Consider the following 27888-nt stretch of genomic DNA (forward strand, 5'->3'; position numbering starts at 1 on the left):
GAGGACACAGGGACACCTTTTCTCCAGGTTGTTGGTAGAAGCCCACATCCCTCGTGTGCATTCTTACAGGGTTCCACACTGAAAATCTTTGTCAGCTGTCACTCTTGCCACCTCACATCACATACTGGGGACGATGGAGGTTGGCTTCACCCCTGGGGAGACCCCTGCAAGGAAGCACCTGTTGAGACAACACACATGTTCTTGTTCAAGTGGGGACTCTGCCACACCAGAAGGGACGCAGCTGCTGAGTCTCCCTCAGGAAGTACAGGGCCCAGTCCCCAGTCCCAGGTTCCTTTTAGTGTATGGTCCTCACTGAGCCCCTGTGTAGGGACACCATGGCAGTTCCACAGCGCCCCCTCCTGGCTGAAGGGCACACACCCCACTGTGTCCCACAACCATGAGAGCCCAGCGGGTTTCCTCACTTCTGTTTATTCACACATCATTGAGCTGAATGTTGGATAATGTGACCCTATAGTGCTGCCCATGTTCAATGCAGTATTTTTCAGTCTCCAAAGAAGCCCTAGTCCATAGGATTTGGAGACATTTACCTCAATTAAATGGTAAATTGCCAGTTCTTTGCAGAAGATACTCCAGACCTCACGTCCCTCCTCTGGCCTACAATTGACAATATGTCTATCTCGTGAATATTTGAAAACTCCTGTGCGTTAAAGCAATGGATTCCAGCTACTTTCCATTAAATTGAGTATTATGTTAATCTTCTATATTTTAAGGTAATATCCTTGGCTTACTACCTTAAGAAGAAAAGGGAAAACAATGAATTTACATTTGATGAAGTCTTATTTAACAAGTGTCATTTTTTGTTTTTCTCTTGTTTTTTCATGGGTTATCCTGACAGTGTCTTGTCTAAACTTTTTTATAAAACCCAAGATCCTGAATATTTTCACCCCTTATGTTTACAGCTTATGTTTACAGTTATTTCTATTATACTTTTAGTAATTTTTTAATATATATAAAGTGAGTTTTAAGTATGATTCATTTCTCTCTCAGGATATCCAATTGTTCTGTGGCCATTTGTCCCAAAGTCCATCCTTTCTCCTCTGAAAGGCTTCTTCAACTTTGTAAAAGAAAAAAAGTGTTTATCCTTCATTCTGTGGGTCCGTTTCTGGGTTTTATGTTCTGTTATCTTGGCCACTGTGTCTTTCCTCTATCCATACCACCCTGACTTGCTAGGACAGGAACTGAATGACACTTTTATCCAATTTGGGAAGAACTGGCATATTTACTATAATGAGTCTTTAATCCATGAACAGAACTTATCTTTCCTTGTTTTAGATCCACTTTGATTACATTTACCAGCATTGTCCAGATTTCAGCACCTGTGGCCTATACTTGTTTTATGAAATATGCCCCGAAATAGTTCATCGAGTGGTTTTAAGGGTTTTTTTTTTATTATTTTCACCTGTTTATTGCTAGTGTGTATACATCTATATGATCTTTTTATGTTGATCTTTATTGTAAAATGTTTCCAAAAGTATTTATTAGTCTTTGAATTTATATATTGGCATAATTAATTGTAGCTTCCTTTGTAGATTTCCGGTAGGTCATTCTCTCACCTGAAATGGGACAATTGTCTCTTGTTCATCCTCATCGGAATGCCTCTCATTGTTTGTCTTGTCTTATGGTTCTGACAGACACATCCAGTCCTATGTGGAACAGCAGTGTTGAGATAGCACATGGTGGCCTTGTTCCCTACCCGGGGTGGGAAAGCTTTCAGTGCTTCATCTCTGTGTGTGTTCACCGAAGGGAAGGTGTTTTATAGTTTTCTTTACCAAACTGAAGCTGTACTCTTCTATATTTTGTTCTCTGAAAACTTTTATCACTCTCATTCATATACTCATTCATTCTTTTCCATGAGCACAAATAGGCCTTGAGCTGTGCAGGAAGTGGAAGAGAATTCATCCTACCTGAGAGAGTGAGGGAGATGCTTTCATCGGTCTTTCTCTTTTAATTTTTTTAATCTTTATACATATTTGAGAGAGAGAGAGACGGAACCCAAGTGGGGAAAGAGCAGAGAGAGAGGGAGACAGAATGGGAAGCAGGCTGGAGGCTCCGAGTTCTCAGCAGAGAGCCCGACATGGGACTTGAACTCAGTAGGCATGAGATCATGACCTGAACCGAAGTCAGATATTTAACTGATGGAGCCACCCAGGGGCCGCTGGGGTGGGCCTCTGATGTCCCTGATTGTTGGCCAAAACCACATGGATTCTTCCATTCTATCCCACATACCTTCACACCCCGAAAACATCCTGTCCTCTGTGACAAAACTGGCACCCCAGTTAGAGGCCCGTGGTTGTCTGGACCCTCGTTACTGAGCTGTTCCTGATGGCCGTCAGGTGCTGGGTCCACAGCTCTGGGCTCACCCGTGTAGTTCATACACATGCCCACAGCACCCCTTTCTAGCCCCATTACAGGTGACAAAGCATGTGAAAGGCAATGTGAGTATCGCGCCTGGGGGAAGGGAAGGTCCTCTTGACTCCTGCCACTTCCACGGCCCCCTCCTCACTCCTGGGGGAGATCCCTCACCTCAGGGCCCATGACTAGGCTGCAACCTTCTCACCCGCCCCCACCCCTCCGTTCCCTACAGCTTGTGGGAGTGGGGGAGTCCATCAACAAGGACCACAGGGGAAGGGATTGGAAAGAGGCAGCTCTGCCTTGACAGAAAGACAGAGGTGGCTCCCTGGGACCCACCTCTCAGCACAGCTCTTCCAGCAGGACCCGAGCCTGGACCTCTGACCTCAGGAAGAGGGGTCTGACGGGGACACAGTCAACAGCCTGTGCCTGGTCCCCTCCTCACGCTCCCCTCTGGCTCCTTGATCATCTATGCAGCACTGAGACATCATCCCAGCACGTCAGATTCGGGGGGTTCCTGTCAACCCCTCCAATGTTCCAGGTCCACTTCACTGCCTCATCCTTGTTCACTCTCCAGAAACATCTTATGTGTTGCTATTCATACTTCTATGTCCTCTTTCTCTCCCAGGACATTTTCAGCAACATGAGGACGTAGATTGTCCCTAGTGCACTCACGCTGAACCTAAGCCCAAGGGTCATGCCTGGCACATACTTGGTGTTCACCAGAGGGTGTGCAGGGACTGATTTCTGTACAGTCATCTACCCTGATAGGAACACATGGAATCTGCCTGCTTCTGACCCAAGGAGGACTCAATTCCCAGGACAGCCTGCCCCCAGGTGTGCAGTAAATCCTGCCCAATGGAAGAAAATCAGACAATGTTTTGCAGAGTCGGACTGGGTTTACGGGCACAATTTGAGAGAACAAGGACACTATTTCTAGACGAAATTCCCTAGCCTTGACTAAGACTCCACTATTAGAAGAAACGAACAAAGAAGCAGCTGTGTCGGCCAAGGGGTGTGAGCTGCACAGGAAGTCCCATTGCTGAGGGGACAGCAGGTTTAGGTGTCCCTCCACACAGGCCTGCAGCACTGTGTGAGCTTTGAGACTGTGGTCCCACACTGAGCAGTAATATTCAGCCTCATCCTCAGCCTAGAGGCTAGAGATGCTCAGGGAGGCCACGTCCCCTGACCTGGAGCCTGAGAGTCTGGACGGGACCCCCGCAGGCCGAGCACTGCTACCATAGATGACAACATTGGGGACACTGCCTGGGAGCTGCTGGTACCAGGACACACCTCCAGCCCCAACATTGCTGCTGCTTCCGGTGCAGGAGGTGGTAACAGTCTTATTCACAGGCTAGGACAGCGGCAGATGGCTGAGTCACCACTGACTGGGCCCAGGACCCTGCAAGTCAGAAGAGAGACACGGGGTGAGAGAGAGGGGTCAGTGGACAGGGCCCATACATGGTTCCACAGTCCTCTCGTCTCCAGCCCCAATCCCAGTCTCCAGCCACCTGTGCAGTGAGCCAGCACTGTGAGCAGGAGAGGAGCCCAGGCCATGGTGGAGACCCCTGCTCAGCAGTGTGTCCTCAATGTCCCTCAGCCGGGCTCCCAGAGTCTCTCTTATTGCCTCCAGCAGCCCAAGGGGAGGGAGAGACCCTTCATGCAAACCAGCCCCCTCCCCCTCTCTGGCCAGCCCCAGCCTGAACCCTGAACCTGACCCTTGTCTGGAAATCTCACCCCAGGAGGGGATGGAGCGAAAACTGTGGGGCCTGACCTGGGGCTCCCCAAGGGCCTGAGAGCACCCACATGCTAAGCCACAGTGAGAACCAGAGCCAGGTGGCTCCCAGCTGGGATCACAGCACACAAGGCTCAGAGACAGGTCACAGCGCCCCCTGCTGCCCGAGACCCAGACATGCCCATATGTTTGGTCTTGCCCACCGAATACTTAAAAACATCAATAGGCTTTATGATTTATTGTCACAGAAGAATTTAGTAGAATTTCCAGCGTTCCCAAATACACCAACCCCCTCCACCACCTTGTCTTTCCCATCATCCAACTCTAGCCTGAGTGTGGTCACTTGTTATACACCATGAACCAACACTGACAAGTCATTGTCACCCAAAGTCTATATTTACAACAGCAAAGCTCACTCTTGACGTTGTTCATTCAATAGGTCAAGATCTATACACTGATATATGTCCATTTTAGAATCATACAGAGCACTTTCTCTGCCACAAAAACCTCTGTGCTCCAGCTGTGCATCCCTCCCTTTGCTCAACCCCTTGCAACCACTGATGCTTTTATTGTCTAGATAGATTTGTCTCTTTGGAGAATGTTACATGCTTGGAGTCACACAGCGTGCAGCCATTACACGTTGGCTGCTTTCATTTAGCAACGTGCAACAAAATGTCTTCTGTGTCTTTTTATGTCTTGGTGCCTCATATCTTTGTAGCTTTGATCAATATTCTCTCGTTGGGGGTTACTCACTTGTCACTTCCTGATAGGCATTCTGATTGGCTGCTGCCAGGTATGGACAGTTATGCATAAAGCCGCTGTCAACATACTTGTGCAGGGTTTTTTTGTACACATTGTTTTTAACTCCTTTAGGTAAATGCAAAGATGCATGATCCCTGGATTTTAAAGCAAAACAATGATCCTGAGTTTTGTTTGTTTGGTTTTTGTTTTTTGGGTTTAAGAAAAATTTTTTTTCATTACATCCAACTTACTTAGCAATAATCATGATTTCAGCAGTAGGATCCAGTGGTTCATCCCTATATAGAACAGGCCGTGCTCATCCCCACAAATGTCTTCTTAATGCCCCTTGTCCATTTAGCCTATCCCACCTCCCACAACACCTCCAGCAACCCTCAGGTTGTTCTCTATATTTAAGAGCCTCTTATTTTTTGTCTCCCTCCCTGTTTTTATATTATGTTTGCTTCCCTTCCCTTGTGTTCATCTGTTTTGTATCTTACATTCCCCATATGAGTGAAACCATATTATATTGGTGATTCTCTGCCTAATTTCGCTTGGCATACCACCCTCTAGTTCCATCCACGTTTGTTGCAAATGGCAAGAATTCAGAGAATGTTCAGTTTTAAAAGAAATTGCCAAAATCTTTTCCAAAGTAGCTGTACCATCCTGAATTCCCCTCACCAATGAAATAGAGTTCCATTGCTCCATATCCTGGCCAGACGTTGGTGTCATCTGTGGTTTTGATTTTGGGCATTCTAATGGGTATGTAATACTATGTCATTGCTGTGTTTTTGTGCAATTTCTTCCTGACATATGATGTTGAACAGCTTTTCTCAAGCTTATTTATATCACATGAATGTCACCTTTGTGGAGATAATCTGCATTTTTAAAATTGAGATTCTTTCTTTACTATTGTGAGGTCTTATCTTTTAAATTAAACAAACAAATAGTTCTCTCCTTAAATCACCTTCCATTTGCTGTAGAGAGGATATGAATAAAGAAGTCTATGCCTTACATTTCCTCGTTGTTGCAATCGTTTGTTAGATGCAAATATATGTCACATGTATTTTCTGAATTCCCTGAAATAAGAAGAGATGTATCCACAAGGAGTCTTTACTCCCCATCACGGATGAACATCTTCACGGATGATGAACATCTACCGAAGGACTCTCAAAACACCCTAAACAGAGTTTCAGAGTAGATGGAGGAGCCATTCTCTAGCCTACATTCTTATAAGTATCAGACTCTCTTCGTCCCCATCACTTTCTGAGCAGCAGTCACTGAAATGGAGATGTTGTCCACAGAGAATATGGGGGGCCCTCACAGGGTCACCAGCTGCCCAAGAGGAAAAATGAATAAAGGTGAAGAGGGAGAACTTTTGTTGTAATACAGGGGCAAAAAGTTCATCCCCTTTTATGATGAGCCTGGGACTGGAAAGGCCTTTTATATTCTGAGAGGGGGTCAGAGGGAAAAATCATGGAACCATGAATCAGTCCGCCATTGCATGCAGGCTTCCTTTGCAAAAGTTAGTGACCTTGACTAATCCCATTCAACAGGTTTCCTTCTAGTTCTGTCCATTTTTTTCTTCACTCTGCAGAAGCTTTTTATTTTGATGTAGTCCCAATAGTTTATTTTTTTCTTTGATTTCCCTTGCCTGAGGAGATATCCCCAGAATAATGTTTCTACGGCCAAAGTCAGAGAGATAACTGCCAGTTCTCTCTAGAATTGTTATGGTTTCAGGCCTCACATTTAGGTCTTTAATCCACTTTGTGTTCATTTTTGTGTATGGTGAAAGAAAGTGGTCTGGTTTCATTCTTTTACATGTAGCTGTCCAGTTTTCCCAGCACCATTTGTTCACAAGACTGTCTTTTTCCCATTGCTTATTCTTGCCTACTTTGTCAGATATTGATTAGCAATTATCAGGGAATACTATGAAAAATTGTATGCCAACAAACTGGAAAATCTGGAAGAAATGGACACATTCCTAAGCACCCACATACTTCAAAAACTCAAACAGGAAGATTGAACATTTGAACAGACCCATAATCAGCAAAGAAATTGAATCACTTATCAAAAATCTCGCAACAAATATGAGCCCAGGAGTAGATGGCTACCCAGGGGAATTCTACCAGACATTTAAAGCAGAGATAATACCTATCCTTCTCAAGATATTCCAAAAAATAGAAAGGGAAGGAAAACTTCCAGACTCATTCCATGAAGCCAGCATTATTTTGATTCCTAAACCAGAGACCCAGCAAAAAAAGAGAACTACAGGCCAATATCCCTGATGAAGATGGATGCAAAAATTTTCAATAAGGTACTAGCACATTGAATTCGAAAGCATATAAAAAGAATTATACACCATGATCAAGTGCGATTCATTCCAGGGCTGCAGGGCTGGTTCAACATTGGCAAATCAATCAATGTAACACATGACATTAATAAAAGAAAAGATAAGAACCATATGATCCTGTCAATCGATGCAGAAAAAGCATTTGAGAAAATTCAGCATCCTTTCCTAACAAAAACCCTCGAGATGTTGGGATAGAAGGAACATACTTCAACATCATAAAAGCCATTTATGAAAAGCCCACAGCTAATATCATCCTCAATGCGGAAAAACGGAGAGACTTTCCCCTGAGATCAGGAACGTGACAGGGATGTCCACTCTCACTACTGTTGTTTCACATAGTGTTGGAAGTGCTAGCATCAGCAATCAGACAACAAAAGGAAATGAAAGGTATCAAAACTGGCAAAGATGAAGTCAAGCTTTCACTTTTGGCAGATGACATGATATTATACATGCAAAACCCGATAGACTCCACCAAAAGTCTGCTAGAACTGATACATGAATTCAGGAAACTCGCAGGACACAAAATCAATGTACAGAAATCAGTTGCATTGTTAGACACTAATAATGAAGCAACAGAAAGAAAAAGAAAGAAATTGATCCCATTCACAATTGCACCAAAAAGCATAAAATACCTAGGAATAAACCTCACCAAAGATGTAAAAGATCTCTATGCTGAAAACTATAGAAAGCTTATGAAGGAAATTGAAGAAGATATAAAGAAATGGAAAAACATTCCGTGCTCAGGGACTGGAAGAATAAATATTGGTAAAATGTCAATACTATCCAAAGCTATCTACACATTGAATGCAATCCCAATCAAAATGGAACCAGCATTCTTCTTGAAGCTAGAACAAACAATCCTAAAATTTATATGGAACCACAAAAGGCCCCAAATAGCCAAAGTAATTGTGAAGAAGAAGACCAAAGCGGGAGGTATCACAATCCCAGACTTTAGCCTCTACTACAAAGCTGCAATCGTGCAGACAGCATGGTATTGGCACAAAAACAGACACTTAGACCAATGGAATAGAATAGAAACCCCAGAATTGGACCCACAAACGTATGGCCAACTGATCTTTGACAAAGCAGGAAAGAATATCCAGTGGAAAAAAGACAGTCTCTTTAACAAATGCTGGGAGAACTGGACAGCAACGTGCAGAAGGAAGAAACTAGACCACTTTCTTACACCATTCACAAAAACAAACTCAAAAGGGATAAAGGACCTGACTGTGAGACAGAAAACCATCAAAACCCTAGAGGAGAAAGCAGGAAAAGACCTCTCTGACCTCAGCCGCAGCAATTTCTTACTTGACACATCCCCAAAATCAATGGAATTAAAAGCAAAAATGAACTATTGGGACCTTATCAAGATAAAAAGCTTCTGCACAGCAAAGGAAACAATCAACAAAACTAAAAGGCAACCAATGGAATGGGAAAAGATATTTGCAAATGACATATCGAACAAAGGGCTAGTATCCAAAATCTATAAAGGGCTCACCAAACTACACACCTGAAAAACAAATAACCCAGTGAAGAAATGGGCAGAAACCATGAATAGACACTTCTCTAAAGAAGACATCCAGATGGCCAACAGGCACATGGAAAGATGCTCAACGTCGCTCCTCAGCAGGGAAATGCAAATCAAAACCACACTCAGATACCACCTCACGCCAGTCAGGGTGGCTAAAATGAACCAATCAGGAGACGATAGATGCTGGCGAGGATGTGGAGAAACGGGAACCCCCTTGCACTGTTTTGGGAATGCAAACTGGTGCAGGCTCTCTGAAAACAGTGTGGAGGTTCCTCAAAAAATTAAAAATAGAACTACCCTATGATCCTGCAATAGCACTGCTAGGAATATACCCAAGGGAAACAGGAGTGCTGATGCTTAGGGGCACTTGTACCCCAATGTTTATAGCAGCACTTTCAACAATAGCCAAATCATGGAAAGAGCCTAAATGTTCATCAACTGATGAATGGACAAAGAAATTGTGGTTTATATACACAATGGGATATTTCGTGGCAAAGAGAAAGAATGAAAAATGGCCTTTTGTAGCCATGTGGATGGAACTGGAGAGTGTTATGCTAAGTGAAATTAGTCATGCAGACAAAGACAGATACCATATGTTTTTATTCGTAGGTGGATCCTGAGAAACTTAACAGAAGACCATGGGGAAAGGGAAGAAAAAAAAAAAGGGTTAGAGAGGGAAGGAAGCAAACCATAAGGGACTCTAAACACTGAGAACAAAGTGAGGGTTGATGGGGGTGGGAGGGAGAGGAGTGTGGGTGATGGGTATTGAGGAGGGAACATGTTGGGATGGGCACGGGGTGTTGTAAGGAAACCAATTTGACAATAAACTTAATATTTAAAATAAATAAATAAGGGGCGCCTCGGTGGCGCAGTCGGTTAAGCGTCCGACTTCAGCCAGGTCACGATCTCACGGTCCGTGAGTTCGAGCCCCGCGTCAGGCTCTGGGCTGATGGCTCAGAGCCTGGAACCTGTTTCCAATTCTGTGTCTCCCTCTCTCTCTGCCCCTCCCCGTTCATGCTCTGTCTCTCTCTGTCCCAACAATAATAAATAAACGTTGAAAAAATAAATAAATAAATGAAATAATATTTGACATGTAAAAAAAAAAGTCATTTGAGGCTGAAATCTTTAAGGGCAGATGCCTTTTCTACGTGCTCCTAGCTGGTTCAGTTGCTTAAGTGTCCCACTTTAGCTCAGGTGTCACTCACGATTCATGACTTTGAGCCCCACATCAGGTTCTGTGCTGACAGCTCAGAGCCTGGAACCGGCTTCAGATTCTTTGTCTCCCTCTCTCTGACCCTCCCTTGTTCATGCTCTCCCTCTCTCTTTGTCTCTCTCTCAATAAACAAATAAACATTAAAATATTCTTTAAAAAATGAATGACTTCTCTTACATCCTAGAGTGATTCCTAGGAAGTAAACTCTTCTTTAATGACCTTGTGTTTTTCCTGCAATGCACCCCACATTACTGTGGCGACAGACAGGAGATGACGGTATAGGTTCATGAACTGATTAGTGGAAAGGGGAGGAGGGATAAGGAGAAGAGTGGAATTTGGGAAAAGAAATGACCCTAGGCCTGGAGATATAACATGACATTAATGAATAGAGAAAGAATATTCAGGTGGGACACTGACAAAGAGAGTTCCAAGTGTGGGAAAACTAGGAGACTTCATTTGTGACTCTTAATAGTAAGCTTTGTGTCTTTCAGAGGCAGAGTCACAGTGGAATTGGAATCAGGCAGACTGTGATCTGACTCCCTGTGACCAGGACCCTGTGAAGTGGAAACACTCAGCAATGACACAGAAGTGACTGAGGAGCCTGAGAGCAGGAGTAGTCCCATATGGAGTGTGTGGGAAAAAAGGAGTGGTTCCTGTACTGCCCCCTGAGTCTGTTCCTCACCTGACAGAGTGAGAGCAAAAGAAAAGGTCTCAGGTGCATGGCGGTCTGGAAACGGTCACCATTAAGGTTTCTAGAAAACTTTGTACCTTCTAACAACCTCTGGGAATAAGAGGCCATCAGAGTCGGAATATGTTTTCTGCTTTCTACTTCTCATGGGACTGCTTGCATTTCAGGCCAGAACCTCGTGCCTCTGAGGGTGTTTTGGGCTGGAGTTGATCTGATGCAAGGGCATCAGAATGGTCTGGGGGCTGAGCTGTAGTTTTATGAGACATAAAGACCCTGGCCTGTGTCCCCTGTGCAGATTGTCCATGGTCCGTGCTACGACCTGAACAACACGGAGGATGGAGGGAAGATGATACAGGTGGCTGGGACTTCTTTGGCGAAGCTTCCATCATTTTCTTCTACCTGGACCCCAAATCTCCCAACTACATGGTTAGTCAGTGAGTCCAGGTCCCACCAGACAGTCACTGTGTTACCCAAAGCAATAGGTGTCCCTTCCCTGGTTGCCATGATGGTGTCAGGGCAGAGGGTGGGGTGGTTTGATCCAGTCATCCTCAAATCCGGGGTTTCTTACCAGTGGGTCAGTTAGGGCCGGTATCTGTCATCCAGACGTTATGTTGTGTGGATATTACCTGGGACTGCAGACACATTTTCCCCATGTGGGAAGTCAGTGGGAGACACAGTACATTTGGCTTATGTGTCCTCTTTCTTGCCCAAGACGGTGTCAGCACTCTGAGCATGGGGACGCTCCCTGTCATTTCTGTACTGTGATCTGAGCCCCGAGCCCACATAGGTCATGTAGTGAGGGTTTTCTCAATGCCACGCATGTAGAGCATGTGGATGGTTGACTATCCTCAGTCAGGCGCAGCTACGCTCTGTGTCGCTGGTTCTGTCCTGGTGCTTTGATATGGACGGAACTGGGTCCCCATAGATTCATATGTGGAAACCCACACTGTGACTTCATAGACTTTATAGAAGAGGTAGACACAGCATGGGTGAGCACACGAGGAAATGCCATGTGAGGACCCAGGACGAATGTAACCACTTGCAAGACAAGGAGAGAGACCTCAGGGGACATCGAACTTGCCCCCACCTTGAACTTGGACATTTAGCCTCCAAAACTGTGCGAAAATAAACATCTTTTGATTTGCTCACCAAGTGGGTGGTATGATGTTATAGCAGCCCCAGCAGGCAGGCACAATCCTCAAGGAACCTGTCCCCAGGGCAACTGGCCCCAGCATCCAGGAATTTCTGCTCAGTATGCATAAAACAGAAAATGTGCTCCTACAGGGACAGGGTTTGGTGTCTGAATTGAGAGGACAAGGACACATACTCAAGAGAAAGTTCACTGGTTTGGCTTTCAGACCTCCGTTTTAGGGAAGCAGCTGTGTTGGCAGAAGGTGGGGGCTACACAAGGAAAGCGCATCAGTGTGGGGACAGCAGGTTTTTGTCTCACTTCCCCACGGGCGCGGAGCTCTGTGTGAGCTCTCAGACTATCATCCCATGCTGAGCAGTAATAATCAGCCTCGTCCTCAGCCTGGAGCCCAGTGATGGTCAGGGTGCCTGTGCTGCCAGACTTGGAGCCAGAGAATGGTTCAGGGACCCCTGAGGGTCGTCTGTTATTAGCATAGATGAGGAGTTTAGGGGCCTTTCCTGGAAGCTGTTTGTACCAGTTCACACCAACAGTACCGATCTTGTTGGCACTTCCAGTGCAGGAGATGGTGACCGTCTGCCCCAGGGCCCCAGACACTGAGGGCGGCTGAGTCAGCTCAGACTGGGCCCAGGAACCTGGAAGGGGAGAGACAAAGAGAGCATGACGCTGGGATCTAGACACCAGAGGAGAATCCAAGGCCCACGTGTCCTCCCGGGATCACTTCCTCTGTTCCCTCATCTAGTCACCTGTGCAGTAGATGAGGAGGGTGAGGAGAAGAGGGAACCAGGCCATGGTGGAGGTCGTCACCGACCCTGCCTTCTGTGGATCCACAGCTGAGCAGATCTCCTCTAATCCCTTCCTTCCCCTTTTCATCCTCTGAGAGAGGGAGGGCCCATCCATGCAAATCAGACCAGCAGCTCTCTGACACTTCACTGACCCTGAGTCAAGTCCCTCTGCCTGAGGATGTCAGGTGGGTTGGACGGGGAGGTGGTCTCTGGGGCCATGCCAGGAGACGGGAGGTCACAGTTTGGAGTCCTGAGCAGAGGGCACAGGCATTGTTCACATACAGGTCCCAGCTCTAGTCATGTCCGACCCTCAGAAGCAGGTGACGACCACCCCCTGGTGTCCAGGCCCAGACACAGCTTATGTGACATGGTGAGCAGATCTCATCAGAGTTCTTGCCTTCCCACTGCTCTGTCCACCATCCCCTTCCTTCGGGACAGGACAGGTGTCCCCTGTGTGGCCTCCCATCCCCTGAGGACACACTGTGCTCTCCTCTGGCTCTGCATAGTGAGTCTGTCCACAGCGCCCTTGGCTATTATTGACGGGGCAGGACTGACGTGGTGACTCCTGTACAACCACACAGATGAGGATCAGGGCCACAGAGCAATGGGTACACATTGACACATGGCCAGTTCTGTGCAGGAGGCCGATTTCTTCCCCCTTCCCTGCTTCCTCTCTGGTCTGAGAGTTTTCCTTTCCGAGAAGCTCCCTCAGCACTGAGGACACAGGGACACCTTTTCTCCAGGTTGTGGGTAGAAGCCCACATCCCTCGTGTGCATTCCTACAGGGTTCCACACTGAAAATCTTTGTCAGCTGTCACTCTTGCCACCTCACATCACATACTGGGATCGATGGAGGTTGGCTTCACCACTGGGGAGACCCCTGCAAGGAAGCACCCGTTGAGACAACACACATGTTCTTGTTCAAGTGGGGACTCTGCCACACCAGAAGGGACGCAGCTGCTGAGTCTCCCTCAGGAAGTACAGGGCCCAGTCCCCAGTCCCAGGTTCCTTTTAGTGAATGGTCCCCACTGAGGCCCTGTGTAGGGACGACAGGGCAGTCCCACAGCGCCCCTTTCTGGCTGAAGGGCACACACCCCACTGTGTCCCACAACCCTGAGAGCCCAGCGGGTTTCCTCACTTCTGTTTATTCACACATCATTGAGCTGAATCTTGGATAATGATCCTCTAATGTTGCCCGTGATCAATGTAGCATTTTTCCATCTCCAAACAAGCTCTAGTCCATAGGATTTGGAGGCATTTACCTCAATTAAGTGGTAAATTGCCAGTTCTTTGCAGAATATACTCCAGACCTCATGTCCCTCTTCTGGCTTACAATTGAGAATATGTCTATCTCGTGACAGTTTGAAAACTCCTGTGCGTTAAAGCAATGGATTCCAGCTACTGTCCATTAAATTGAGTATTATGTTAATCTTCTATATTTTAAGGCAATTTCCTTGGCTTACTACCTTAAGAAGAAAAGGCAATACAATGAATTTATATTTGATGAGGTCGTGTTTAACAAGTGTCATTTTTTGTTTTTCTTTTTTTGTTTTTTCATGGGTTATCCTGACAGTGTCTTGTCTACACTTTTTTATAGAAGCCCTAGATCCTGAATATTTTCTCCTTTTATGTTTACAGCTTTATGTTTACAGTTATTTCTATAATCCTTTTAGTGATTTTTTAATATATATAAAATGAGTTTTATGTATGATTCATTTCTCTCTCAGGATATCCAATTGTTCTGTGGCCATTTGTCCAAAAGGCCATCCTTTCTCCTCGGAAAGGCTTCTTCACTTTGTAAAAAAAAATTGTTTATCCTTATTTCTGTGGGTCTGTTTCTGCGTTGTATGTTCTGTTATCTTGGCCAATGTGTCTATCCTCTATCCATACCACTCTGACTTGCTAGGACAGGAACTGAATTACACTTTTATCCAATTTGGGAAGAACTGGCATATTTATGATAATGAGTCTTCTAATCCATGAACAGAACATATCTTTCCATTGTTTAGGTCCACTTTGATTACATTTACCAGCATCGTCCAGATTTTAGCACCTGTGGCCTATACCTGTATTAATAAACATGCCCCAAACACTTCATCGAGTGGTTTTAAGGGTTTTTTTGAATTATTTTCACCGGTTTATTGTTAGTATATACACATCTATATGATATTTCTATGTTGATCTTTATTCTAAAATGTTTCCAAAATTATTTGTGACTCGTTGAATTTATATATTTGCATAATTAATTGCAGCTTCCTTTGTAGTTTTCGTGGAGATCCTTCTCTCACCTGGAACTGGGGCACCTGTCTCTTGCTCTTCTTCATCTCTATGCCTCTCATTGTTTGTCTTGCACTATGGTTCTGACGGGCACATCCAGTCCTATGTGGAACACCAGTGTTGAGATAGGACATGGGGGCCTTGCTCCCTATCCGTGGTGGGAAAGCTTTCAGTGCTCCATCTCCGTGTGTTCAATAAAGGGAAAGTCTTTTATAGTTCTCTTTACCGAACTGAAGATGTACTCTTTTGTAGTTGGTTCTCTGAAAACTTTTATCACTCTCATTCATATATTCATTCTTTCTTTTCCATGAGCACAAATAGGTTTTAAGCTGTGCAGGAAGTGGAAGAGAATTAAACCTACCTGAGAGAGTGAGGGAGATGCTTTCATCTGTCTTTCTTTTTTAATTTTTTAAAAGTTTATATATATTTGCGCGAGAGAAAGACAGAACCCAAGTGGGGGAAGGGCAGAGAGATAGGAAGACAGAATGCGAAGCAGGCTGGAGGCTCCGAGGTGTCAGCAGAGAGCCCGACATGGCATTTGAACTCGGTAGCCATGAGATCATGACCTGAACCCAAGTCGATATTTAACTGACGGAGCCACCCAGGGGCCCCTCAGCTGTCATTTAATACTTTGGCTTTTATCACGACTGATTTATTTCTACTTCTACCCTGGTGACAAAGAGACAAGGCAGGAAGCCTGCTGAGAGAGATACCACTCCCTCTTGTCCAATATGAGGGTGGGTGAGAGGATACTTATGACATGGAAAAAATGGCATTTTCTCTCGCCATTCTCCTGCTGGTTTCTTCACTTCCTTAGACTCCCTGTCCCTCCTCACTTTCTTAAAATCCTGGGTCATCATTTTCATGATCACAGTCCATCCCACACACCCCTCAAGGTTTAATCCCACCCGCGTTACTAACCATCCACCCCATCAAATCCAAATACCGCTCCCTCTGCAGCTGAGCCCCCAGCTGCCTGGCTGCAGGTGCACATGGCCATGATGACTGACCCTGCTGCTCTTTGGGGCATCCCAAGTCAGACACCCTGTGATCCTTCATTTCTCACATTCCTGTCTGTCGTCCATTGTTAGGGCTGTCCCTATCTACAGTGCACAGTCAGACTTCCTCAGTCTCCTTGAAGTGAGAAAATATCTTCCGTCCAGAATCCACACTGGAAAGTAGAAGCTAGAAGGTAAGTTTGATGGCATCACCCACTAATTGTGAACAGGCTCATGTTTTGTTTTCTTATTGACGACAAAAGATGATGTTCACTGTGGGGGATGAGCTTAGGAGTCCCCTGGGCTTACACCAACGGGTTAATACGACATAAAGAAATACAAAGCCATAGGATGCTCACAACTGAATTTGGGCAAACCAGATTGGCACCCCAAGACTAGGGGGATGTAAAGGCACCCCAGAATAGAAAGGGGTGCAGCACCCCCACAGTAGAGAGGAAGCGAAAAAGGCCTAAAATAAGATCAGGCACAAAGGCTCCCCATACAAAGGTATATGAGGTAAGCAAGATTAGGCATTCAGGGCAGAAGCACTCTCCAACTTAGTACTATAGCAGAAAAATTGCTTTCACTGGAGGAAAGGACCAAGTTAGGTAAAGAGGTAAATTGAGCTGCAGACCTCTACACTGCAGGCAAAGCAGCCCAGAGCCGAGATGGTTAACAAAAGAAAAGGTGCCTTGTTAACCCTGAGGTTGTTCCCCCTGTCTGCCTTGGCCCCTAGCCTGGCTCCTTGCTGACAGCAGACAGGTGGACTTGGGAATTGAAATCACAAACCAGGAGATCATGACTTGAGCTGAGGTCCGACATTTCACTGACTAAACCGCCCAAGGCTGCTTGTTAGCACAGTGTTTTTACACTAAATACCCTGAGCCATCTGAAAGCAGAACTGAAGGGGTCCCCAGGTGGGAAAAAATCTCTGTATAGAAAGAGGAGACAGCTTTCCTGCCCCAAGAGCACTCATTTGAGGCCCCCAGCTATTTTCTGTGGTCTGTGCCCTGCAGGTTCTACTTGCCCAGCACCCATACTGAGCACTTTCCTGGGAGGAAAAGAAAACAGAAATGCAACAAGGTGAGGAGTTCAGGATTTGAGGAGAACAAAGGGGATGCCAACCTACCAGTCTCCACCAGGCCAGGAAATAGCCTGAGTGCTTCAGAGACAATGACCCAGAGGAAAAGTCCCAGTGTAGGAACAGAAGTAAACTTTGACCTAAAGCACATGCTTGAGTTGTTTTTGCAGGATTGAAACCTTGCCCCAAAGGTTAATGAGGTTAAAACAGTCACCAGCAGGACCCCCGCTGACAACCCTTCTTTTTCATAGGAATGTTCCTGAATTTCAGAGGCAAACAGCAGAAAGAGCTTGGGAGCCTAGACCAGTTTTATCTCCTGCAACAGCTCCACCACTGCAGATGGACCAGGGAGTGTCCTCCAGAGACCTCTGCCTCTTTATAACGTTAAGTCTCTGCCCTAGGAGGAGGACAAGCTTCATTGACCTACCACACGATGGGGACACAAGCTCCTGTTCTCCATATTCTTGCACAACCTCATGCCCACTCTTGCATAAGATGACAAAACTCCCTTTTCTGGGTATCCATCCTAACCCCGAACGAAAGGAACCCACTCGCCTCCACTCAGGGAGTCACAGCTTTGATAATTCTTGTCCCTGATCCCCTTATCTGTGGCAAATAAAGTTTCCTTTGGGTGACAGCATCTGCTGAAGCCTCTGCCTGTACCTCACCAAGGAGTGAACTCAAAGTAGCTCCAACACTTCTAAGTAATATTTCATCCCTTAACTTGGAAACCTGCCTTCTTCTCTCTACTCTCTACCTGTGGTTTTAGTGACATTTAAGGCTATTAAGAAGAAATTTCAGACAAATATTATGTAACAGTTTTCTTAAAATTATCTTTGTCTGCTCATTTTCACCCTTTATATCAAAGTAAGTTAGAAAAAAATGAAATAATTTTAAAGGTATCTGTTGTTAAGGGAGGTCTCCTTTTATTGTTATCAGTTTAGACTTAACAATATTTTTCATGAAAAATTCTGAGTAGCTGAAGTAATATCCACATGAGACTCATTATGTATCAACTTCTCCAACCTGGAAGTGAAAATCAGTGATAAGTGAACACAAAACCAGCCCAGAATCCCTGGTGGCCTCGCGCCCAGGCTCACACCACAAATCATGAGCGGCAGTGGAAAGAGAAGTCAGTTCCCGAAAAGGCTGTGGGTGACAGAAGGGGAAAGCTAGCCGTGGATCTGAACCACCATCACTCAAAAAAGCCCCTGAGAGTGAAGACACAGGACAGCAAGTGGAGAGACCCAAGCCCTGACCCCAGGACGGGCATCCAGGGCGAGCAATAGTGAAACGGGAGGTCTCAGATGCAGTGCTGTGGGCAGATGGGTGAGAAAGCCAAGTCAGGAAGGATGCTCTGGAAATATGTCACTAAGGAAAAAGAGTGGGGAGGAGACATGTAGAGTCTGCCGGGCATGAGGGAATGGGAAAAAGAGAAAGGCCACAGAGCCCACACCCCACCACAAGGAAAGGGAAAATGTATGAGACAAAAACTTGAAATATGGACTGTAACACATAATATTATTTTTCATAATAATAAACAACACCGGCTAAATTATTGAACAAAATTTCAGCATGCAGAAATCTACAAAATAAAAAATGACAATGGGGGACAATAGCCAACGGAAAATGAACTTTTAAAGAAGAATCTGTGATTACACACCATCATGGAAAGTAATTATGTTATTTCGACAGCCTCTATTAAAATTGCAGCCACCTAGATAGATCCGCGTGTCCTCGGCACAAGATGAGCATGTCTCTAGAGGAAAGGATGAAACGTTCCCTGTATTTAAATATGGTGCCCGTGATGTTCCTACAACAATGCACACGCTGATGCCACTGAATGGTGCGCTTCCGGGGGCATGTGGTCTGTGATTCGGCACCTGTGAAATGCGCACAACAGGAAAATCACTGCAGACATAAAGGAATTTTTGGCTCCAAAGGGCTGATGCAGGGGGCCATGGACTCACTGCTCGGGGGTCAGGGGTTTTTCTGCAGGTGATGGAAATGTTGTCAATTTGATCCTGATGATGTTCGCCAAACTCAGGAAACATACTACAGACCACTGAATCGTACCATTTAAATGACTGCACTTTATGCCTGTAAATTATCTTAAGAGATTTGTCTTATTTTTAGAAGAAAACCACACGAGGGGAAGATACTGTCACTGACTCTTCATAGTTGTTCTTTGCTCAGAGAGTCAGACCCTCAGACCCTCCAGGGTGTCCACGGTCTCCCTGTTTATTTGTCACTGGCAGTGACCATGGGAAACTGGGGCACATTGCTGTATCATTTGCCCACAGGCTTAGAGCACTGTGTCAGTAATGACCAGCCTCATCCTCAGGCCGCAGGCCCGAGATGATCAGAGAGGCCCTGTTCTCGAGAACCCAGCTGGGATCCCGGAGGGCCCAGTGCTTCTGAGCATCTCAGCTTTGGGGACACGGTGGGGAATCTGTGGGTACCAGCCCACATAATACGACCCAACATTGTTGCTGATTCCAGTGCGAGTAAGGGTGACCTTCTAGCCCACAGACCCTGATAAAGAGGCTTCCTGTGTCAACACAGACAGTGCCCAGGACCCAGCAACGGAGCAGTGGAGACACGGGTCAGTATCAGGTTATTACTCACAGTGTATTCTCAAAATGGGGTAAACAAGCAACTTAGGGGTCCCCCGGAAGCAATTCTTCCGCTTTCCAAAGCCAGTAACCTGAGCAGAGAGCAAGGAAGGTGAGGAGGGGAGGCGTCCAGGCCAGGGTGGAGACACCCCAGGCTGTGCTTCTGAGCCCTCAAGGGAGAGACCTGCACAAAGCCTCTCTTATCCTCTCCCCTCCTGGAAGAGAGAGAGGAAGCCTTCAGGCAAATCTCTCCCTCCCCTGGGACTGAATGTGGTGACAGCTGAGTGTGGGGTGGGTGGGACTAGGGAAACTCCTCTAGGCACAATTTTGCAGGGGGCACGAGGCAGGGCTCCAGGCCTGGGTTCTCAGCTGGGACCCCTCCCCACACAGACACCACTCAGGCACAGGCCTACAGCGCCCCTTGCTGTCTAGGTGTCCAGCCGCACCCATGACTGGAAGGGACATCCTGGAGCTGTGAGAGAGACACCAGGGCACTAAGGACTTCAGTCAGCCTGGCATACTGTCCACCCCCACACAGGGCCAGATCTTCTCCTCCCTCAGGGCTTCTTCCTGTGCTGCAGGTGCCACCACATCTCAGTCCTTGCTGCAGACACAAGGCCTCCTCAGCATGAATCACCCTGGGATCCCCCCACTACTTAGAGACTTGTGTTGTTGGGGCCAAGAGTCATCGACCACTGGGGGATGATGTTTCCGCCCAGTGAGCACAAGAGTGGAGAGCATGCACGCCTCTCCACAACCTTTTTCCTGGAGACCTGGGGGGACAGTTCAGTTTTCTCATCTCACTTCCCATTCTGGCGGGCCAGTCCCCATTACCTCTGCACTGAACTGGATGAGGTAGATCAATGACGGTGCATGGCTATAGACCACGTGAGTATATTCTATCTATCATCTATCAAACTTTGCATTTTCTACATTACCTATAATTGGCGTGGTATCAGTCCCCAAACAGACACATATATCAATGGTACAGATTCAAAAGGCCAGAAATAGGGTGGCTCAGTCGGTTGGGTGTCAGACTCTTGGTTTCAGTTCTTGTCATGATCTCCACTTCTGTGATTGAGCCCTGAGCCGGGTTCTGAGCCTACTTGGGATTCTCACTCCCTCTCTCTCTGCTCCTTCCTCCCTCTCTCTCTCTCTTAAAATAAATAAATAAAGCTAAAAGTACCCAAACAATATAAATAAAAAGACCAGAAATAAGTGCAAGTTCCGCTTGACAAGCACAGAGAATGTAGACTGAAAATGAGGCCTTTCCTCAGTCTCTGGAGGAGAGCACTCATGGATTTTGCAGGGAATTCAGACAAGAATAGGCATGAATCATACAGCAGATGCCTCATAGGAGGACCTCAGGTCTCACGGATGTTCCCTGACACATTTTGGGAAAGAAAGCTGGAGTTTCTGGACCCCCTGCAGCAGGCACACGGATCCCCGTGCCATGGGCTGAGCGTGCACCCACGTGGTCATTCCGGGGTAGGAAGCACAGCCTAACGACGCTCCCACCTGGGTCCGGCCACATCCGCAAAGAGCCCCATGGGAGCTGCCCTCTGCCCTCTGCTGCTTCCTGCATTGGCATGGGCTCCTGGGGCCCTGGCTTCTCTGTACACCCAGCTGACCCATTCCCTTCCTGGGTGCACAGTTACTGTTTGGGATGATAAAAAGCTTTGAGAAATGGAGAGTCGTGATGGTCACCCAACATGGCGAATATAGTTCATATCTCTGATTTGCACAAGAAAGTGACGAAAAGAGTAAATTTCCTGTTGTGTGTATTTTTATAATTAAAAATTACTAGATGAAAATCCAACTTATGTTAAGGAAGTTGCACTCACACCAATCTCTTTCCCATCTTTATATGTGTTACCCTATTCTAACTCATCCTCATCACTAAAAATTGACAGAGATTTTATTATCTTTTTCCTGTAGGTTCCACATATAAATGAGATAAAAAAAAGCATTCGCCTTTCTGTGTAGGCCTTATTTCTCTCAGGGTCATGTCCCGCAGGTTCGTCCATGTTGTCACAAATGACAAGACGTTCTCCTGGAAAGGCTCAGGGGATCGACTTCCTTTATGCAACATGGTGCCCCGCAGCCCCTCTACTGCATGGATCACGGACAACCCCGATGCGGCAGGAGAGGAGAGGAAGACACAGTCCATTCTTCTGGGCTCCAGAAACCAGCCACATGCTGCCCATGGGCCCTGATGGTGTCAGCTGTAGGGAAGTCACGTCGGTGAAATCTCCCAAGCAGACTAAAAATTTTGCTGCACTGGTGGCACTCCCACCTGTCCCTCACAAGCCCCACGGAGAAGTTTGCTGACTGGCACACACAGTTTCTCCCAGGGGCAGTCACCCTCTCCTGACATCACAAATGAATGGCAGGTACCCAGCCAGTGGGCCAGGCCAGCTCTGTGTCTGTGATTCCTTAGTGTCTCCTCGCTGGGACACAGAGCTACTCAGTCAGCCCTGAGCACAGGAGCCTGGAGGGAAGGGAGGGCCTCTGCTCTCACCCCTGGAGGAACACAGGCCATGCTGTGGAGGACTGTCTGCTGTGGGCACAGTCTGTAGACTCTGATCAGAAAACTAAGGCAAGTTGATGGACCCTTGTGAAGACAAAAAAAGCGAAATCCACAGGCTCTAAATTTTACGTGTGAACCACTAGGCGAAATTTCTGCATCATGATAACTTTTTTGTTGTCTTTGGTTTGCTTTATTGTTGTTGTCATTTTTCTTTCCCTTTTTTTTTCTTTTTTTCGTAGAAGCCCCAAGGGATGGGGCTTTTCGCACTCCCACCAGCAGTGAATGAGAGTTCCTGCTGCCCCACATCCTCGGTAGTATTGGTGCTGGCACTGTATTGAACTTTAGCCATGGTCATGGGAGGCCTCTGGTACATCCTTGTTCAATTTGTAATACCACAATGACATATGAAGTTGGAAATCACTTTGCATGTGTAATAGTCATTTCGTCTGTCTTCCTTGTTAAGGGATCTGTTCAGATCTGCTCATTGGGAAGGCACTGCCCAGCACCAGGGAATTCAGGAGTTCAGCAGAGCTCTATCACAGGAAAACGGGAGAAAGTGAGTGTGGAGTCTGACACAGGACTCGATCCCAACACCCTGGGATCATGACCTGAGCTGAAATCAAAGAGTTGGACGATCAACCAACTGAGCCACCCAGGTGACCCTCAACAGCTTATTTTTAAGTAACATCTGTACCTAAAGTGGGGCTTGAACTCACGAACCCAAGGTCAAGAGTTGCGTGCTCTAACCACTGACCCAGCCAGGCTCTCCTCCACTGAGTCATTTGTAACTCTGAACAAGCTAGTTTTGCCTTTGAAAATATGAACACAGGACAGATGAGAATCACTCTGAAGACATAACTGAAGGAAGGGATATGGCACTCTCAGATCATCTTATTCCCGGACAACAAATAATCTTTTGGAAGATCTGACAACAAAAGTCACTCCTGGAACCTCTTGACAGGGGATGCCACCAGGTCTAGAGAGTGGAGGGAGAATTTTCTCACTTCCCTATGGATCTAAAGCACTGTGTAAGCATTGGTACTATCTTGGCATATATGACACTAAGAGTCACTTCCTTGTACACTGGATCCCAGAGACGTCAGAACATATGCATTGGTCAAAACATCTTTGGATCCAGAAAACGACAGGGCACTGGGATCTCTGGTGTGGTATTTGACCCTGCCTTGAATCGCAGGAGATACCGCCAAGGGTTCCATGGCTTCTACTGGCACCATTATGCATATTTCTTAAAACAACAATGATGTCATTTCTCAGGGTGAAAATGAGTCTATTTGATTCTTCAGAGATGCAGAGAAGGAGGGTGTCTGAGTCAGCACAAGCTGGCAAAAAGAACTTGCAAACACAGACACTCATGGGTGATGGGGCAGGGATGGAGGTGAAGCTGCTTGGAGGTCTGATCCAAAGGTGTGGACATAGGCTCAGAGGCTGCTTTGGGTCACCGAGGACGGTCCTTACCTGTGCAGTAAGGAGAGAACACAGGAGAAGAGGTTACACCATGGTGGCCACAGTCCTACTGAGAACCCATGGCTAGAGTTAGGCTGTCCCAGGCATTTCTTATCTCCTTCAGTGGCCTCTGGGAGATGCGGTTGTACTTAGGGTTGCATTTTCTTTCTTGATAGTATCTTTGGGTGTACAAAAATAGGAACTTTTGAGACCCCAATTGATGATCATCCCCCCCCCTTTTTTGGGTGTTTCTTATGATATCCTATGTGAAGAATCTCTTGCCAAGCTCAAAAATCATGGGGATTTCCTTCTTGTTTTCTTCTAAGATCTTTATAGTTTTAGCTCTACAATTTAGACCTTTGATCCATTTTACATCCATTTTTGTTTATAGTATGTGGTAAAAGTCTAACTTCATACTTTTGTGTGTGGATATCTAGTTGGCCTAGCACCATTGGTTGGAGAGATCTTTTTTTTTCAGAGTACATTCTCTGAGTATCCTTTTGACAATCAATTGACCATAGATGAATGATTCATTTCTGGCCTCTGAGATATGTTTTACTTATCCCTATGTCTATCCTTAGGCGGGTACCACATTCATCTTGACTATAGCTTCATAAGTGAGTTTTAGTGAGTTTTGAAATCTAAAAAAAAATTTTTAATGTTTATATATTTTTGAGAGAGAGAGAGAGAGATGGACACAGAGTGCGAGCAGGGGAGGAGCGGAGAGACAGGGACACACAGAATCCGAAGCAGGCTCCAGGCTCCGAGCTTTCAGCACAGAGCCCAATGTGGGGCTCGAACTCATGTGAGAACATGACCTGAGCAGAGGTTTGATGCCCAACCAACTGAGCCACGCAGGTGCCCCAGTGAGTTTTGAAATCTAGAATTGTCAGTCCTGAAAATGTGTTCTTCTTCAGGATTTTTTGGATGTTCTGAGTCCCTGCAATTCCACAGAAATTTTAAGATCATCTTTTCTTAGAGTGCAAAATAGGCATGTAGGCATTTGATAGGGATTGCATTTAATCTACTAATTGCTACAGAGAGTATAGCTTCCTAATTATAGTTCTTTATGTTTTGTAAGGTAAATAAGATAAAGTAATAAAACATTTAAGTATGAACCATCTGTTTATCTAATTTGTCTTAGTACAGAAAAACTATAAAGATAAATGTGGGTCCATTAGTAAACTTGGGTTGTTATTTATTTAAATATTATGTTTCTAGAAATTATGAAAGGTAGTCACAAATTTGCTAATCTAAAGAATACTGGCATAGCAAACAGTTCACAGTTGCTTCCTATTTAATTTTCACTAGAAAACTAAGGTCTCTAGAGTTAGGAATTCTAATGAATATAACTTAGGCTACTAAAAACAATAAGGAAAACAACTACGTGCTCCAGGAAAGTAAGACACGTGTTTTTTGAGGGGAAAAAGTATGAAGAAAGGGAATACATTTTGTGTTGAAGGAAAAGAAAAATAATTTTGTCCTAACATGAGTCCAGTTATTCAAAGAATCCTTAGATCGAGATCTAAATGTATAAGAGAAAGCTGTAGTAGGATTTTGGGAAAGAAACGTGGAAAGGAATTTTAAGTGTGGTTAGTACTCGTTAAATTTTAAAAATATTCAGTAAAGAAATGAGGTTTCATATCAAAATGCATGGATGAAAAATTAAAATTGTGTTTTCTCTGGGTTAAAAGGTCAAAATTTTCTTGAACTATTGGTCTGCTCTTATGAAAAATGGAAACAAAAGGTTTATTCACTTTTAACCTTATCTGCCTAGAATACAAGCACTCTGTTTTACCAAAATACTTCCTATGTTTATCAGAAATGTCATTCATTGAAAACAAATTTTTATAACATTTCAGAAGTCTTACATGTTGCTTATACTAGGTAACGTTCTCTACCTACCTTTAAAATGTGTTTGTGTTGTGTGTCACAGGAATGAACACATTTTCTTGTCAATTGCATTGTAATGAACTCTACTCACGTCTTTGGCCATGACCACTTTTACGGCTTCTCATGTACAGTGACCATGTTACTCCCATGCTCCTGCAATGTGTTTCATCGTCAAGGATATTCATGGAGAGGACTTTTGACAACCTTCCTTTACCACATGTTTAGCTTCTGTGTCCTCTCTCTTCTCCCAGACACTGTCGACTCCCTGAACATGGGGACCCTTCCTGTCACGTCCACATGGGACTCACATCCCTGGAGTCATTTGTGGCACACACTAGGTGTTCAGGAAGTGCTATGGATGCACATTATCTGGGCAGTAGGGTATCAACACTCAGGCACACCTGGACTCTTTGTTCCTGGCTCTGTCCTGACCTGTCACAGACTCTGTCCCCAGGGCAGCTGGCCCCTGACACCCAGAAATTTCTCCTCGGTGGGAGAATCTCCTACAATGTGTTCCAGCCGGGGACAGGCTTGGTGGCCTGAGGTTAATAGAATATGGGTCATTTGCTAACCGAAGTTCCTTGACATTGTTTTCACACTACAGTTTCCAGCAAACGAAGGAAGCAGCTGACTTGGCCAAAGGGAGGAGGCTGCAAGAGGACCCCCGTTGCTGGGGAAACAGCAGATTTTTGCCTCACTTCCCCAAAGGACTGGGCACTGCCTAAGCAATGAGTTTCTTGTCCCACGCTGAGCCGTGATCATCAGCCTCATCGTCCTCCTGGAGCCCAGTGATGGTCAAGGAGCCTGTGTTGCCAGACTTGGAGCCAGAGAACCGGTCTGGGACCCCAAAAGGCCAAGTGTTCTCGTGGAGAATGGCTTTAGGGGTCATTCCTGGGAGCTGTTGGTACCAAAACACACAATAACCAGCCCCAATGTTGGCTGGGCTTCCAGTACAGGAAATGGTGAGTGTCTGGCCCAGGGACCCAGACACTGAAGATGGCTGAGTCAGCACAGACTGGGCCAAGGACCCTGGAAGAAGAAGAGACAGAGAGGATGAGGGTGGGGTCTAGATACAAGAGGAGGAAGCAGGGCCTCTTCCCCTGTCTCTGCATCCAGTCACCTGTGCAGTGAGCAAGTAGGATGAGGAAGAGAGAGACCCAGGCCATGGTGGAGGCCCGTTCCTCATGACTGCTCCTGCCCTCTGTGACCCCAGGCTGAGCAGACCTTCCCTAACCCCTCCTTCCCCTCTTCATCCTCTGAGAGAGGGAGGACCCATCCATGCATGACACCCCCAGCTCTCTGACCCTTCACAGGCCCCGGTTGGTCCCTCATCCTGAGGAGGTCAGGGGTGGGCAGGGCAGGGGCTGTGTGGGGCCAGGGGGTGGGGAGGTCCCAGATGGGAGCCCTGAGCAGAAGGCAAAAGCAGTGCCAGGTGGCAGATCCAAGTCTCAATAACCCTGACCCCTCAGAACCAGGCCCTGAGTGACCCCTAGTGTCCAGTCACAGACACGCCATTGTGTGACATGGTGACCAGCGCCCATCAGAGAGACAGCTCCAGCCTCCCCACTGCTCCCTTGCTCGTTCATGGGTCAAGACTGAGCTGGCATCTCTAGGACACACTCCTTTGAGATCATGATCAAGTTCAGAACAGTGACAGGTCTCCATGGACAGGTGTTCCCTCCCATCCAGGAGGCTGGCCGTTCCTCTTATGGGATTCCTCCCTGGTTTCCAGAACTTCCCTTCCACACGTGTTCACACAGCCCAGAGGAGTTGGGGACCACTCCTTTCCGGGTTGTGTAGAAGCCCTCATGTCTGTTCCTAGAAGGGTTAAGCCCTAAAAGCCTCGGTCATCTGTCACCATTTCCACCAGCTTAGAAACAGTCCTCCGCACACTGGATTCACTCCTATAATCTGTTCTGCCAGCACATAGACCCAACTCTGCAAGAGCCCTGCCAAGCGAGGCTGTGTGTGGCATTGACCTCAGAGCACAAAGGGCAAACCTACAGGAAGTTCTAGGAGGGAAGGAGTGACAGCTGTAGGTGTTCTGACAGGGACCTGTTGGCAGACTTCATGTGTTAATCACCTATTAGACAACTGTTACCTTAAAACGAATGTGTGTCATTTTTTCCAAAACCTCAGCTCTGAAAGAGTGATTTAAAGTCAGTGACAGTTTCAATGGGAAGGTACAGGTTTAATTGCAAGTGTGTTTCCCCGGACCCATGTTTCTGGCAGACAGAATATGATTTAAAATAGTGGTTGCCAAATGCGTGAAAACATAATGGAAAATACGTGACATTTAGTTCTTGGTTGAAGAGGGGCCAATACCTTGCTTAAATCACTTGATTCATTTTTATTATTATTATTTTAATAACAATTCTGCATATTAGGTCTGGTCTAACAGGTAAAGTAGGAAAGCCCAACATGGTGCCCTGGGAAACACCATGAGGAGCCTGTTCCAGTGAACTTCACA

General features: G+C 46.0%; 2 gene segments (V, D, J or C); both read right to left on the bottom strand.

Annotated features, from left to right (window-relative positions):
* LOC123587586 overlaps positions 1-27888 on the bottom strand; it is a 1001573-nt gene that overhangs the window by 963060 nt on the left and 10625 nt on the right.
* On the bottom strand, positions 25485-27183 carry LOC123587602. The segment is given in 2 exon segments: positions 25485-26447; positions 26539-27183. Coding segments are annotated over 2 exon segments (354 nt in total).

Source organism: Leopardus geoffroyi, chromosome D3, assembly GCF_018350155.1.
Source record: "Leopardus geoffroyi isolate Oge1 chromosome D3, O.geoffroyi_Oge1_pat1.0, whole genome shotgun sequence".
Classification (NCBI taxonomy): Eukaryota; Metazoa; Chordata; class Mammalia; order Carnivora; family Felidae; genus Leopardus; species Leopardus geoffroyi.